At 36.4% G+C, this 17,612-nt stretch overlaps 1 protein-coding gene and 1 long non-coding RNA gene across 2 annotated transcripts in view; one reads left to right on the top strand and one right to left on the bottom strand.

The window, feature by feature from the left end:
• Positions 1-16,488, top strand: part of TINAG (tubulointerstitial nephritis antigen) — a 39,480-nt gene extending 22,992 nt beyond the window's left edge. Inside the window, exons 9-11 of the mRNA XM_085056628.1 lie at positions 2,972-3,077; positions 13,038-13,083; positions 14,190-16,488. Of these exons, the coding sequence (XP_084912754.1) occupies positions 2,972-3,077; positions 13,038-13,083; positions 14,190-14,306 (269 nt within the window). The 3' untranslated portion in view covers positions 14,307-16,488. The remainder of the gene's footprint in view (positions 1-2,971; positions 3,078-13,037; positions 13,084-14,189) is intronic.
• Positions 11,592-13,383, bottom strand: LOC146440188 (uncharacterized). The gene is made up of 3 exons (XR_014851072.1): positions 13,281-13,383; positions 12,655-12,799; positions 11,592-12,390 (listed from the first exon to the last, which is right to left on the bottom strand). It is a non-coding gene; the product is annotated as an uncharacterized LOC146440188 (long non-coding RNA).
• Positions 16,489-17,612: the final 1,124 nt, after the last annotated feature.

Here is a 17,612-nt window from a genome sequence, read left to right as displayed (position 1 = left end):
AATAAAGATCCCTGACCTCTTGGAGGTCAAAAATAAAGAGACTTCAGCATTGAGTGAAGGACTGCAAAAGAAAGTTTTTACCCTGGATACTGTCCACTTGTGGCCAGGAATGGTGCTGGCAACAGCTGAAAATGAAGGCTCCTGCTCACAGCCCAGGCCAGTGTAACTAGAGACGTTGATGGATGCAGGGCTTGGAGTGATGGAGAAAGGTCATAGTGCAGGATGTCAGCCTTTCTTGGATGGCTAGCTGATGCAAAACCAAAGAATTGTACGTCTGCCTTTCTACTGCCTTTAATTATGTAAGGAATTATCACAATCTCCAATTTATTATTCAAATGGTTTTGATTATTAGATAGAATTCATTTGGGTGGAGTTGAAATTACTTCTTAAAGCTGCTTATGCGGGCAGCTGCAATTAATCTGAAACTCAGACTTAACAAGATCAACAATCATCAGTCTCTTTTTTTGTTCTGTCCAAGTTTGTTTGCTCAAGGGAAATATTATTTTCCAGACTGCATTTGATCTAGATGCAAAGACAGTAATTTCTGCTAGTTTTAGAAAATGATAAAAATTAGAATCTAGATAGAGTTTCAGACCTCAAATATTGCATTCATAATCTGTGTATACACATATTTTGCTGGATTAATCTGTTAGTACTAAATTTTACACATAAAGTAATAAATATTCAGCCATTTGTGAAGATTTAGCCACTCAAAAATGAATATATTTTAAAAAAAATTTAATGCTTTTTGTGTATCAAGTTAAGGCAATGCTGTATATAGAAAAATCAAGATCTACGTAAGGTCATTTAATTGGGAGTGTGCGTCACTGAGTGAAATCACTTTCTGTTTTTCTTTAGGCTACAAAGTGAATTTTAAATGAGTCACAGCTATGACCCTATAATTTGTCATCGATTCTCTCTTCCATCTTCCCATATTACAAATGCAACCAGGGCAAAAGTCTAGTTTTAAAACCTTATCATTCTTTTTTCTGCAAATGATCTTCAAATACTGAAGGAGATTTTCCATTATTCATTCACTTGTCATTCCTGAAGAACTTACAAAGTGCTTAGGGACAATTTTATCTAATGTACTAAGTAATGTTTAATAGCTGGAAAACATTCAAGATTCTTTCAAGATCATGATGATGAAAGGACTTTGATTTTTGGATGTATTCAAGGTTAATAAAAAAAGTATGCTTTTTTAACAACTGTGAATCAGGAGGTGTAGGAATGTAACGGAAAATTTTATGTTATACAGTTTTCAAGTTTGGATGCCAATTTCTCTCTGACCTACATAATTGTCTTACATACTACAGGAACCGAGACATTAGCATTTTCGGATTCAAATGATGAAATACCACTTTTTAAAGAAATCCATTTTTGAGTAAACATAGTGAAATTTCACCAATCCTTTGAAAACCATTCAAAAGGACAATCTAATACTGCCCATTATTTATTTTTAGTGGACTTTAGAAAATAATGATAATATAATACTGATGTAGGAAAATTATCCTCTCTGACACATTAGTCTGTCTCAGTTAAAGGAAAGGCTCATACACTGTTGGCAATACATCAGAGTTTTGACCCCACAATACTTACAATTTCAGCCATCGTGACCTTGGGAAAAAATTTTGTATTTGCTAACACAAGAAAATGATCAGTAGAAAGCACTTGACTATATTAATGTACAGTGTTAAACTTGGTTTTCTTTTGTACCAACTAGTTTTAATTTCTTCTATCTTTTTATGATTAAAAAGACACAAAAATTCCTATTTAAGAATTTTATGCAGGGGAATCCATAGTGGAATCAATATTATAATCTGCTGCATCTATACGCATAGATCTGACAAGCTCAGCATGACTGAAGTAGCACATTCATGAACTAGTCAACCTTATGAAAATCACTGCCTTTTCTGGTTCACTAATAATTAATCCATACATTTTGGGATTTGCAAAGTCTCTCCTTTGCAAGAGGGAGCAAAATTAGGTGGTGGACTGTGATCATCTCATCCTGTCCAAGTCACAGTCCATATCAGGACAAAGTCACTGAATAAATAAAAATATCTCGGTGCTAGATCTAGAATTATCACCATCTTTGCCCATCCTGTGCTTCATGCTTCCAGGCCACTCTGACTCCAAAGACTGTACCATTATTTAGCTCCTGATTGCAAGGTATATACGTATACATAGCCCACCATAAATCAAATGGTACTAAGGTGTCAGAACATATGTGGAAAGAAACCCAGAACTATTTTCTTAAAAAGCAGATGAATGAGACTCCTAAGAAATAATAAATAGGCATAAAATGCAAATTGTAATCTTCATTCTCTTGCAAAAAATTTCCAGTTTATCAGCTCTTTCACCTTATATTTTTATGAAAAAAGGGTTTATTTTTCCCCACACTTTTAACTAAAATTAAGGATTTATACATACACAGACAATCTAGTTTTCCTTAAAGACATTATTGTCTACTCAACGAACTTTGAGTTTCAGAAAAAGCCATGTCACTCCACCATATTTCACAGGATATCCATTGTCTTTTAAATACTTTTCTTGAATATGCAGATGCTACTCAGAACTGAGTAATTAATACATGAACCTTGCAAAGATTAATTTTGTTGAATTTGATTTCAAAATTTATGTAAAAAACCTTCATGAAAATACATGAAATAAAACCTTCACGAGGCAATGTTTCTTCTTACGGTATTGGAAGAAGTCCATAAGAGGGAGTTTTGATGAGAGGGAAAACCAACAGACTTGATAAGAAACCCTTGAGAAAAGTCTGAAAAAGTATTTCTGTTGGTTCATTCACAGCGGGGCACTCCAGAGAAATTGATGCTCTTAGTGTAATTACAAAATACACTTAATGCAGTCAAACACACAACAAGAATTTCATTGATGAAATGCAAGCAGCAAAGAACAGAAGTAATGTTGGCTGACTGTGATGATGATTTTCCCAATTGTTTTTCAGCAATAATGAAAGTGTATGAAGATTTTTTCCTTTACAAAGAGGGAGTATATCGACACTCCCATACAGCAGGATCTAAATGGAAAACTCATTCAGTCAAACTCCTTGGGTGAGTAGAACAGATTCTTTTACCCATTTTCTCTGCCAGTCATGAGTGCAATAAAATGTCAGCAACTGGTTTGGAACCCAAAGATTTGGCTGTCACAGATGGAGCACTGCTAGCTCCCAGCATAAGACTGTTTTGTTTTTGCCTTGTCTGAGAATATTAGAGAGTATTGGGAAGAGGTGTAGACCCATCATCTTTTGATCTACTCTAGTATTTGCTCTAAAACTTCAAATACAATGTTTATAGAATAAGTCATAAATACTTTGTTGGGTATTAACAAGTATTCCAAGTACATATTAAGTTGTGAACAAAGCTGATATAATTTTCTTCAAACACGCCGCCAAGAAGAATGCAAAAAGAAACATAAAAATTGATGGTGGCCTTCCAATTAAATGGCATAGTTTACTGGCACAGAAGTCTGGGCTCTCTGTGTCCTGAATGGATATCATTATGCTGAGATGATATCCATTCAGGACACAGAGAGCTGCTGAGATGCTGCTGAGATGCTGCTGCTTGTATTTGGGAAACCAAATGTAGTGTAGAAAAATGGAGGGCAGAATTAGGAAAAGGTGTTTATGGAGGACAGACGGTATGTGTTTGTTTCTATGTGTGTATTTAAGGTATATTTGAACAGCCATGAGAAACCAATAACATTAGACAGTAAAATTTGCAGTGAAATTTGAATACTTTAGCTCAGGGATGAGCTGCTGTGAGGCTGTGAGTTCCGGTGTTGGGAGAGCTGTGAAACATACTTGGTGCAAGCACAGGGTGATGACAACTATCCTCTAAGACAAGCTGCTCCAAATTTGTGCAGAATAACCTACCCATATGAGTGATTATGCAAGAATAGCACTAGGGGGAAAAGTGATGGCTGAGGAAGGAGAGAGGAGGAGGTAAATAGTGTGCCAAGCATATGTACCAACCATATGAACCAGCCATAGGAAGTTCAACAAGGAAAAGTGCCAGATTCTACGCCTGAGATGGGGCAACCCTGAATGTACAGTCAGACTGGGGAATGAGATGCTGGAAAGCAGTGCCATGGAAAGGGACCTGGAGATCCTGGCTGATGGAAGGTTGAATATGAGTCAGCAGTGCCCTGGCTGCCAGAAGGGCCACCTGTGTCCTGGGGGCATCAGGCACAGCATCAATGGCCCGGCAAGGGAAGGGATTATCCCGCTCTGCTCTGCACTGAGGAAGCCTCATCTTGAGTCCTGTGGGCAGTTTTGGGCTCTGCAATATAAGAAAGTTATAAACCATTAGAGAGCATCCAAAGGAGTGCAACAAAGATGGTGAAGGAAGGGAAAGAGAAGAAGCCGTATGAGGAGCAGCTGAGGTCACTTGGTCTGTTCAGCCTGGAGAAGAGGAGACTGAGGAGAGAACTCATTGCAGTTACAGCTTCCTCATGAGGGGAAGAGGAGGGGCAGACACTGATCTCTTCTCTGTGGTGAACAATGGCAGGACCCGAGGGAATGGCCTGAAGTTGTCCCAGGGAGGTTTAGGTTGGATATCAGGAAAAGGTTTTTCACCCAGAAAGTGGTCAGTCACTGGAACAGGCTCCCCAGGGAAGTGGTCACAGCACCAAGCCTGACAGAGTTCGACAAGCATTTGAACTCTTGGGCACATGATGTGACTCTTGGGATGTCCAGAGGAGGGCTAGGATTTGGACTCAGTGATCCTTGTGGGTCCCTTGCAAATCAGCATGTTCTGTGATTCTGTGTTTCCATGATGAAGTGGATGCTGATTTAAATGGGAACTGACAGGCTGTGCAAAGAAAAGATACCAGCCCTTAGGCAAGGAGGCACTCTGAGCAAAATCTGAGCTCCTCGACTGAGACAGGCACTTCCTGCAGAGGACTGTGTTGAATGGTCACTGCTAAACACAGAGTAGGAGGGAAGACAAGTGGTCTGATGTACTGAAGAAGGACATGAAAAGTGAAGGAAAAAGAAGAAAACTGAAGATGATGTTATATAGGAAACCTCAGACTTGTTCAGAGCAAATATGTGGGGAATGCATTTACTTACTAACACATTTACTTAATTTGAATATTGCTGAAGTATCTAGTGGATCTAACAATATAAAAAATTACCAATCCTTGAATTGTCTAATGCATAAATGCACTGGCCTCCAAAATTGTGCCATATAAAAATATTTGCAGAGCTGTTTAACTGTAAAAATTGAATTAGATCTTGACAAGTGGGAGGCTGTTGGAGCCCTAGGCTAGGTGTTTCTAACAATGATAAATCCAGCCATAAAATGTAATTCTGTATCATGAACTCTAAACCACTTTTTAAAATAGATTTTAATGTCTTCAGGATTAAGCCGTCACTTTTTAATATCTTTCATTAGTTTCAACCAATTTGATTGCAAAATACATATTGTGAGTGTAAGTTCTTTGTCACTCACATATAGTTAGGGAGTAAAGGATAATTTTGACTCCTTGACCTAAATAAAAAACTCATGGGAATCTTATCATAGTTGTATTTCAAATAAAAATATTTGCATTTTACTTAGCTGAGATGGCTCCTGGGGAGACAAAAAAGAGCAGAGACATGCTGATAGATAGGGTAAAAAATGCAGTGTTGTGTGGGTTAATGCTTATTGTAGGCTCATTTTTCATTTATGACCCCTTCCATAAAAGAGATTCAATATTTGTAAAAGGCAGCCATAATAATGAATGACCCTATTAAGTTGATATTTGTAATATCTCAGAAATATTTTTGAAAACGCCTTAAACTGCTCATGAATTTTACAACATAGAAGGTGATGGAGTGATAAAAGGAAAATACATTTTAGTGAAGCTTTCAAAAGCCATTTGTACAAATCCAGAACTGCGCGTATAAACTGCCTAACTGATCATTGGACCACAAGGATTCTAAATGTTTAGATTGGCTTCTCTTGTTCTGCAACTTGAAATTGCAAGTTATTTTCTATCATTTAAAGACCTATTTATAAAATCAGCTATGACAGGACTGGGAGTCTATCTCCAATAAGGTACTGTGTGACCTCAGGCTGAGGAAGAGAACATGAAAAGACAGAACATCATGGAAGGAGGAGAGGTAAATATGGAACAGCTTGGCTGAGACTGTTGTGGGTAGCAGACTGTTTGGGTTTGGTCACAGTCTCTCTAGACAGTGAAATATGGGCAAGATGGACTGACCCACTGATACTTAGAGAGAGCAGAATCTCTCAGGTAGTTTCTGTGTCAGTATTCCAGAGACAGGGAGGTAAGCAGATAAAGTGAGTAATGGAGATTGGGAGACATAGGAACTAAGTTTTGATGTACAAAACTTAAATTCCTGTGCCTCTGCATGTTTCCCTTTATCTTTTATAGCTATTCATCTGCTGTAGCTTAAGTGTCTAAAGGTGAGCTGAATTGCTTTATTGGATCTGATTTCTCCTTGTTGACTATAAAAGAATCTATGGGATAACATCACACTTAAATAGCTAAAATGCAAAATTCTAGATTAGATTGGAGAAATACTGCATGCAATGGCATCTTAAATTTGCTTAAAACTGAAATACCTGGTGCATAATATACATAGTAAGACAGTATTTTCAGAATGTCTTGCATGTACACATGCATGTTTGTGTTTATGTGCATACACTCATGGCTCCATACACATAGAATTACAACTCTTAATGAGACCAGAATGAAAACAAGTTAAAGAGGCACAATGAAACTGCAAATGGCAATGGGACTAGGGAGGACAAACTATTAGTTTGGTAATTTTTATTTTTTTCATCTGCACTCTGTTATTTTAAGAAGACTGGTGGCTGAAAATGACATATGAAACTGTCATTTTTATCTCAAGGTCTCTTAATAAAAATAGACTAAATTCACATCAAAAATAAACTTGGTGGTAGATTTCTTTCAGATCTGTACATTTAAGCTAGAATTTCTAAACAAACCTGTCATATCTATTCTATACCAAATTCTCTGCAAATTTGGTGGTTTTCTTTTTTTTTTGTTATTTGTTGATTGGTTGGTTGAGTTTTTTAAATTTTATTTTCTCTTCCTTCTAGTTTTCTGGCATTCTTAGTTCCAACTGGGAAAAGAAATGTGATGTTCATAGGAAAAGGAAACCTGGGGCAGATTTGTTGACGGTATAAAGATGCCATAGTCTGTTTAGTAAGGAAAGTACAGTTCAGTCAAGGACATACCTTGGATGAAGTAGCTGTGGTTCTTGTTTAAACAAATCTCTTTTCAAAGTTAGTGAAGTAAAGTATCCATCATGAATGTTTGCAGCTTGTTCAGACAAATCCAACTTTTATTTCTGCGTCACTTTAGTATCACTTCCAAGCTACAATATATGATCTATACTTCACTAAAAATCTGCATCTGCTGAAGCCCTGACATTGAAAAATCCAGGAGGGTCTCAAAACCCCATGCCTTTGGCTACTATTAAATCTATGGACTATCACCTTAAGGCTTGGAGGGAACAAGAAGAATATTAAAAGCCTTGATAACCTTTCATGAACAAGATAGATTTTCAGATGCTTGGAAGGTGCTCAAAATGAGAAAATGCTTTAATAACAGGACACTGAGATGTTAAAAACACATTTCCCCTCTATTTTGATCAACAGTTCACTGAAAGATTTGAATGGAATAATGCAGCAGATTAAATGGCTTAACCAACTACTAAACTGAAACGTCTATGCCCTGAAAAAAAGATTGGTTAAATGTTTAACACAAAAAGCCATACTAATGGACATAAAATTGATATGTGAGGCAAAACGCTTGTGGTTTAGTGTTGGGGGGACAACCAGACAGAGCAACAGCATTCTAAGTTTTAACACACAATTAAATTATTCACCTGTGCAACATCTAAAGCCTTGACAACTGTTAGTGATATCTGGGGTTTTGACTTTGAAGACTCTGTTTTTCCCTATATTTTTCCCTTTACTTGCCATCACTTGAGCTTATACTCAGAATAACTATAAACAAGTAACATCTTAAACCACCAAAAGTCATAACCCAAACTGTTTTGTTCCTGAATAAGCAAACCTTGGCTTGAGTTCCATTTTTCTTTCATGGGGAAAAAATAAACTACTTTATCATTGTCAGACAATCAACATCAGGCATTGTAGTTCAAAGTTAAACAGCAACACTCAAACATATTTTACAGCAAAGCAAAATACATGAGGAGATTGTGGGGAAAAGATACAGTGTCTGGTGATCCATGGTATTAAATCCATGAGACTGTCCTCCATACAATTCATTACAGTACTGTGGGATCTGTGGGAGTGATTGAACGATTGGCTCCCTGACAGTTTGAGTCACCTCTCATGTTGAAAAATATAAGCAAAACTATAATTTCAAATTACTGCAACCATTTTCTAAGAAGCTTTATCTTTTGGTGAACATTAGTGACCCCTAACTTTCTTATTAATACAAGATTAGGAACTAAACTTTTGTCTAATTAAGTAGATAAAATTCCTAGTTTTCGAAAGGTACTAGGTTTTTGTGATACAGAACTAAGAATAGGACATGACCCACACTAGTTTTTTTTGTCTGGTGGCACTATGACAGTTATACAAACAAGGCCAGGGAAGAAACTGATATGAGAAGTTTTAGGCTGCATATATTTCTGTCCATTAAGCAGTTTAAATCCTTGGTTAATGCAAAGCATTGACTTCTACTAATATCAACTAATCTGCAAAAATTAGCTCGAGATCTAAGACCTGTTATTCCTCTTTATTTTTAAGGCCTTATTTGTTTTCAGTTCATGTCTTCAGTCTTAAGGAGCCAGTTTGTTTAATATTATTTACCACACTCTTCAGAAGTCTTTCTGTATTTTCTGTTAAGAGCATTTTACCTACAAAAGTAAGCACATTCGAGTCTAGATTCTGTTATCTGCCAAAACACCTTAGTTTTGAAGCCACAGATGATAACCTTTTTTATCATGTTAGGTTATATTTATAGTTTTTTATTATTTTATTCAAGGATTAATTATCAGCTTACTGTTTTCCTGATAATTTTCTTTATGCTTTTTTGTGAAGTCCACCTTCATTTTCGTGGTACAGTTTATTAACAAAAAAAACAAGAAATGTTCAAATAAAACCAATTTCTATTCTATGTAACAGTACTGAAACAGTCTCTGTATTCCAGTTTTTTAACTGTAGAGCAGAGTCGTGTGTTCAGTTACTGCTCCTACAGAGCTAATATCAAGGGGAAGTTATTACTGAAAAGGACAGCTAAGGTGCCTCTACTATAAAAAATTGGACACAAAATTATGAAAATTATTTTATATAGGACCACAAGTACTTGTCCTTTTATCTAAAAGAGCAACAGAATTCTTTTTACAGAGTCATTTGGAGCAGGTTTCCTTTGAGCAAATGGAAATACATTGCTTAGTTTTTCTCCTGAAAGGGATTAAATTACCTTTTTTTATTCAAGGTTATTTTTGGTTGAAGGTCGTGATAGTTTTTTTGGGAAAAACTAAGTGGAGTATTTCTAATGAAATGTTTTTGTCAGAGAGAAGAAAACTCACTTTTAAAAGTAATTTTCAGTAATTTATATACAGGTCTTCTTAATGATTTCTTAAAATCTCTTCTTTTTCTTCTTAATAAAAAGGGAGAGTCTGCATATGAAATGGTGTTATGGTTTAAGCCCAGCTGAAAATTAGGCAGTCAGTCTGTCACCTCTGAATCTCCTGCCATGCACCCCAGTGGAACTGGGGGAAAAATCAAAGTAAAATTTGTAGATTGAGATATGAATAGTTTAATAATGAAAAATAATGTAAAATACAATAATAATGACAAGTGATAATAAAAAGGGAAAAAGAAGCACTGTACAATGCAATTGCTCACCACCAGCTGACCAATGTAAGAACCCCCTTCCCGAACCCAGATCCACCACACTTCTGGGTAACTCCCCTGAGTTCATGTACTGAGCATGAGTTCTGTGGTGTATCCTTTTGGTCAGTTCCAATCACCTGTCCCAGTTAGGATCTCTCCTAGTTTATTTTGCATTCCTCTTCACAGGCAGAGCATGAGACAAAAGAAAAAACGTCCTTACTTAGCAAAACCCGAGACATCAGTGTGTTATCAACATCACTCTAATTCCAAACCCAAATCACAGCACTGTAAGACCTATTGAGAAGATATTAACTCTATCCTAACTGAAACCAGGACATATGATTGAAAGTTTTTCCTAAGAATACCAAAGGTAGGGATATTAGTGATCTAAATCTTTGCAAAATAACCCTAATAAATTCCCTGTCTCTCCTAGTAATGAGATCCAGCATCTCTTTGCTTTTAACATGGCATTCATTTGAACAAAATATCAAGCTGGAATAATCATAAAAGCAAACAAAAGAGTGTAATTAGATTATTTTGGTCATCTTCCAGAAAGTGCAATATTGTTCTCTAATGGATGTTTTCCAAGAATGTGTCAACTCACTTATAAGTCTCTGTCAATTCCACTTGGGAACTAATTCCACTGGGAGTTTAGTTACATCATTTAACTCCTTCATTATTACACATTTTTTTATTTTTCAGTAATTTTGGTTTTGAAAATTTTAATGGACCAGTCAACACTTTCTCTGAGCTGCTGCTTTTCAGGGAAAATGATCTGGAATGCTATCTAGAGTAAGCTGGGTGCAGCCATCACTACCACCACTGGTGGTTAAGGTTCAAGTAGGGGATGTGGAAGGAGAGCAGTGGGGAGACCACCACGGTGTATCAGGATAGAGTTCTATCTTATATTTACCCATGCTTTGCAAAGAACGAGACAACAAATATACATGCCCAGAGCCTTCTCTCCTGAGGGCTGAACAAAGCCAGCTCCCTCAGCCTCTCTTCATTCACCATGTGCTCCAAATCCCAAACACCTTGGTGGACTCCTGTTGGTCATGTTCCAGCCTGTTAATGCCTTTCCTGTGTGGGGTAGCCCAAGACTGGGCAATGGACACAGAACAGCAGCCTCAGAAACAGAGATCAGTCACTTCTCTTGACCTGTTGTCTGCACTCCTGTATATTTTAATATACTTTAATTTAGAGTATTTAATGAATGCCCATAGGCATTGATTACTGAGAAAACAGGTCTCCTTTCTAAACTGTAAAACAAATGCATATGTTGAGTGCCTGTGTATCTCACTATGATGACACAAACCCTAGGAAATTAGATGTATGTATATGTTATAGTGAAGGATAAAAAAGGTTATTTTTCTGTCTTGGCTTCTAAGTTTTATTCCATTTAGAAACATTTCTGAGAATCAATAAATTCCTATCAATGTATGAAACTAGAAGTTGACTCTTTTAGAAAATAACAAATGTTAGAAAAAAAATTTAATCACAGAAATGTGAGCCTGTGGGAACTGGTCATCCTTGTGCTCCAGCAAGCAGGAGAAATTATATGTAGTGTAAAATGCAGGAATACATGAATATGAATTCAAGGCAATTTTTCTCTGCCTTTGAGACTGATTTAAATATTGGACTTTCACATTACAGGTGCTGTATTTTTTTTAGTAAAATTGTCATTAGCAAAATTCAAAAGCCTGTGATATATCTTTTTAAAAGAAAATTAGGACCATGACAGATTATATCTGAAATATATTTGGCAAAGAAATAGCAATTATTGGTAATCCCTGAAATTTCATGTGGTAATTAAAAGAAAAAATGTCATGAAGGCTCTTTAAAAAAACAATAATTACATTCCATGGTCATTATGGCAAACATGTTTTTTATGATTCCTTGAATTTAATGATCAGTAGCTACAATCTGTACTTGCAACTGCAATCCACACTTCACTTCTCTGCTAGTCACCAATGTCTTCCTTTTTCCATTTGTCTGAAAGCCCAGGTATTCCATGTAAATGATGGTTCACTGTTAACCAAGGAGAGTTGATGCCACTGTTGCTGTTCAAACACAAGGGTGACAGAAAAATCCCAATTTTCCCATTCACAGTGTGGGATTTCTCATCATATTTTTGTTGGTTGCCTTTGAAAATGAATGGGGCACTGCAAATACAGCTCAAACATGTGGTGTTGGTGGAATATACACCAGTAAATACCCTGTCAATGACATTTGATTTATCCTAGGATTAACTTTACTCTGGGGAAAACCATGTAAAAGTTCACATCTTAGGTTTTCTGTTTATTTGTGCCCTTTTCCAGGCACCCAAGCATCATGAGCTATGAATACTAACTAGACAAGCATCCATTGTATAAATTCAAAACAAGACAGAGCTCTTTAATCTCCAGCAGACATGCCATGTATACTTAACTACCCAAGGTGTGCAGTGCAACTCTTGCTCACTGAAGTACATCCAGGTGATTGGGTTGGAACTTCTTCTGCCTTGTGTATAAAATGAATCCTAAAAATCAGAATACTATGCAGTTCAGCTACAACTTCACAACTATGAAAATCCTATCATTTGGCAGGTGGGGATGGTGGGTGGGGAAAATTTCTTGCATGATTTCAGAGATATTTCCGCAAAAGTTAGCATTTCCTCAAAGATGGCAAAAATCAGCAAGTAAGATTAGAGGTCACCCCCCACACCATGCAATAAAACAGATCAGGCTGTCAGCAGTTCAATTCGATCTGAGAAAACCTGGGGATATTTTCAGTCCCAGCTCACCAGCTCCTTCTGTAAAGGTGGTGGATGAGGCATTTAACAAAAATGTTCCCAGGGATCTTCAGCTGAGTTGAAGAAATGTGTTCAAATTAATTTCAGTACTCCTACATGGTTCAGTTCGGCTGGGAAGCTCTCCAGAGGAGAGATTCTGTCAATGAAAACAGATTTTTCCAATGAAAAACAAAAACTACAGCTGTGTCAAGTTTTTGTAATCACTAATGGCGATTTGACTTGTGGTTAGCAGGTCAGCAGGACATCTCATTTGAATCATCATCAGAGTTTGTTGTTCATACTTTGTTCTGATTCTGGCAATTAGGACACCTAACTAAAACAAGCTTTTATTTTATGTTTGCTTGTTTCATCAAAGTACCATTCTTTTCTAATAGGTGGGGAGCAATACGTGACAAGAATGGACAGAAACAGAAGTTCTGGGTAAGTGAATCCTTAGGGCAGTGTTTTGAAGCAGAAGAAAAAATTTCTACAACACAGATCATCTAAAAGCTACTTTTTTACTTTCATTCACTCTGTCTGCATCTATTTTTTTTCTTCACCTTTAAATGTCCTGCATAATTCTATACCCTCTCTAGCAACTTTTATCATGCTGACCCTTGAACTACAGCATCACTTACCTCAATTTCAAAGCCTGTTTTATCCCACCTATATCTGTGTTTTTTCCTACACTCTTTTCTATCCCAAATATTTTTCATATTTTCAAATGTTATTAAAACTTTGTATGAGGAGTGAGTTCTTTTTGATGCCTGCAAATGAAACTCAATAAAATTAGTCAATAGTATTTGTTAAGATATTTGGAAAAGACAGATTTTCTATTTAAGCTGTGTTGGCAATTGTTAGCCAGCCATCAAAAAATCTCCCAAAAAACTAAAATCAATCAAAGAACATTTCCTTTAAGCCATTTAGAGTAAGTCAAACTTTATGACTTTGATTATGAGTAACAGCTCATGTCATTATTCCTACATTCATCAGAAGGTAATCTGGTGTTTACATAGCTGAAGGCAGCTTATTGTTTGTACTTTCACTGATATAGAAGATAAAAAACTACTGAGCCTACTGAGACTTCATCAGAAAATTAATTGCTCAATATGTCAATAGCTACCTGAATGAATAATCACTTTTTAAAAGTCAAGGTTTTTTAAAAAAATATATCTTTGGTATGTCTTTAACAGGTTAGCTGTAATTGGAATTTTGATAATTGTTTTTTCAATGACCACTTTCACCAGCCAAGAGTTAAATTTTCGTTTAATGATTTCTGCTTCAATTTATCAAACTCTCTTGTAGAAACACTATTCCATTTTTATTACTTCTGATTTTGGAATTGAAATTTTGATCAAACCAAAAAAGGAACTAATTATTAGAAATCAGAAAAAGGTGCATACTAATTCTCAGTGCACCCAATCTGAGAAACTGTTCTTAAAAAGGAAACTAACACAAAAGATTCATTTGGCATTTTACACCTTACATTTTTTAATAATATTTCAAAATTAAAACTGATGTTTTCTTTCTGCTTTGTTTACTTTTAGATTGCTGCAAATTCCTGGGGAAAATACTGGGGAGAAAATGGTTATTTTAGGATTCTACGTGGACAAAATGAATGTGATATTGAGAAGCTGATTTTAGCTACTTTGGGACAGCCATAGCTTATCTGTACCATACTCTGCTTGATGTATCTTTTCTTTCCCTTGTTGCATATTGAGCCTCTATAGGGAAATAATAATATCTCCTCTTTAAGTTACCTTTCTATTAGCTCTCCTCAGGTCTCTCTGACTTGAACATACTGCAGGTATCACAACACTCTTGGATCTCTGGTACAAACACCCCTTTAGAATAAAAGCATGTTGTATCCAGGACTACTGGAAGCCTTGATGTCTTACTGAGCAGGAAGTTCCCTCCTGATTGAACAATGCCTGAAATAAATGGGATTATACTGTTAGCACTAACCTCTTTGCAATACATGCTCCAATCAGAAATTACTTCAAAGATATTACGTGCTCTTCCAAACAAAATTGGCTCAGACTGCTCATGGTAATACTGGATAATAAATCCCAAAGAAATCTAGGCAGAGCTCTGACTCTGTAGCTGAAGAATTATTTCCTATCCACCTTACTTACAACTAAATAGCTTAGTTGTATCTATGTATCAATATCCAGGAAATTAATTTTTTTCTAGTAGATCCCACAAAGTTGATGCATTCAGTATAATACAGAAATAACTTGCAGTGAAACAGTGAATTCTTATTCCTGCAACCACAACCAAAACTGTGCTATTTTAATAATTTCTTTTAAAATAAAATGGAGAAGAAAATGTAATTTCTCCTCAATTCAGTCTAGATGAGACCAATTCCTGAACTGCTTGTCTTCCACTCTCTGTTTAACCTGAGAACAGGCATGTGTCAACATTCCCAAAAGCCTGTTTCAAATAGAAACATATGGAAAAGACATTCTGTTGTTTGTCTCCACTGACAGATCTGTAATCCAGGCACAGTTCTTGGTGCTGATCATCAGAATCATTAGTACAAATGAGACACCCAGAACTCCTAATGCTTGCCTAGCTATTTCTGTCTGAAGAAGCTGCTTTTTTACCTACATATCCTCCTATAATTGCTGCAGATCTTGACAGGTTTGAGGACTGTTTTGCTTATTTGTTAATTAAAATATAGATATTGCAATTATTGACATAAGGATAAATAAATACTTTCTACTCCTTTCAGTTTCAATTAATCCAAAGGCCAAATGCCAACAGGAATAAAATTATACATGAAAGAAAACATGGCATTTTAAATAAGTGTGAGGGGGAAAATCTGCCATGAAATTTCAGTAAACAAAGAATTTCCAGGGTCACCTTCAGAGTATTTAATAGAATATGTTCATTTTTCATAGAATTAGAACCTGATTTCTAATGTCATCAGCAAATTCCTTCAAGAACCTTTCATGGTGGTGGTATTACAACAGATGCCCTTGCCTCTGAAATAACATCTCTTAAACTAAAGTTGGGTGACAGTTTGTGTTGCATCACTACTAATGGAACTGTTAAAATGTCAGTACCTTACGGCAGCACAAGAAGACTTCTGCGGCATCTAGTGTCATGCAGTAAACTGAACTTAGACACTAAAACCATTTATTGCTTGAAATTTGTAGCAAATTGCAGCACAGGCAATTTTAGAAGCTCTAAATGCTCTGAGATAAATAACTCTTCTAGTTTTAGTGAGCTAAGCCAGTATTTGAGAGGAAAGTGTACTGAATCATCTGTACAGCTATTTCCCAACCTCTTGGTTTGTATTGATTCCATAAATGTCAAGATTTCAAAAGAGTAGGATTTAACTTTGGAGAGAGTGACACTGTAAAAACATGTCCAGTGAACTCTGGAGGGGGATTATTTAATTCACTTCAAATGGTTTGCACTGCTGTGGTTTTTACTTTGGTCAGTGGTTGCTGCTGCTCCTGACTTGTTTGCGAGATCTTCCTAATATATGGGCTGTAATGTTAAGCTTCTTCAGCGATGAGAAAACTTAAAATTACTTTCCTGGATCTTTACCTGATCAAATGGTGGTCATGGCTTGAACAAAGCAAGTGAAAGAAATCCAACCGTATTAAAGCAATTGAATGGTTTGAAAAGTGGTACTGCTTTACCCACCTTCCAGAATTTACCTTTTGTGACTATATCTTTTGGTTGTAATGCATATGGGAAATGCTATTTTTTTATTGTTCCCAGTATATAAAAATTAGTGTCTGGCATACTGAAGGTGAGCCGGCTTTGTGGGTTCACCCACCACCAAGCACCCATCTCTGTGAAGATATGAAGTAAACAAGAATCTTGACTCTGTGTGCAGATCAGCTTCTTCCACACAGGTTGAAAGAGTCCATGTTTGGGACAATAATCTGAGTGATGTATATGGTCAGCACCCTCTTCATACTCCTTCAGTATCATAAAGCTGCTATCTGTGCATATGTAACAGTACTTGGAATTTAACAGGCAGACAAATGTATTTGCATCTGGAATCAAATTTGCTCTTTGAAAACAACCTCGATGTTTTGGCAGCTATTCTGATGCTGTTCAGAGCACAAGTAAAGGATCTTCTACTAGTGCAGGTCTTCTCACAGTGTGAAGAGACAGTGGGGCCTGGGAGCCACCAATGGCTCTTCCTCATGCAGCCTACCTGAACACAGACTTTTAAATATCAGGGCTTTGATTTCCTCTAGTTCACTATTTGGTTGAAGTGTGAGGAAACTTATTCTTCATTAAGATCCTACCTCTCTCATTTCTCTTGTCTTGCTTTGATATCTCCATCACTAATACCCAGCTACGCCTGCTAGCTTGGACTAAACGTGTCATCTAGCCTGGAGCTTTTTCCTGAATGAAGATAAAGGAACAATATGTGGCTCAGGTTAGTTCAATAGAGAGCTCACCAGTTTCAAAACACTCATATTACTGATGGCCTGTGGGAAATGTAGAAAGCGATTATACCAGGAAAGGAAAGCAATGCAGGAACAGCATTTATGTTTGTGACATGGGGGAAATTTCCTTCTCCATAAAATAGGAACATGACATTTTTATAGCAAGCAAAAAAACATAAGTCTCCACTTAGATTACATCTTACAATATATCCTCTTAACAACATGCTATATGAAATTTTGAACAGTTGTTACTCTAATGGAGAAATGTTAAATCTGGGTGTAGCTGGAGGAATGTATGTCTTGGTACCTGGGACATGAGAGTATACAAAGTTAAGTACCCAAATATTTAGAAACTGTTTCAGATAGAATTCTAAATAGAAATAGCTATGAACTTGGGAGAGTTTGAATCTTCTTAATATTAACTGAGCAGAGCAGGCTCCATTTGCCATTTATACTGATCATCCTTCAAGGCTTTCCCACAATCATATCCTAAATATAATCAATTGTATCTAATAGATGAAGACAGTTAAGATGGTTTTAAGTGAAATTAAT

This window comes from Lichenostomus cassidix, chromosome 3 (genome assembly GCF_008360975.1).
Source record: "Lichenostomus cassidix isolate B80296 chromosome 3, HeHo_3.0, whole genome shotgun sequence".
NCBI classification, from domain to species: Eukaryota; Metazoa; Chordata; class Aves; order Passeriformes; family Meliphagidae; genus Lichenostomus; species Lichenostomus cassidix.
This window is presented reverse-complemented; position numbering and strand designations above follow the sequence as displayed.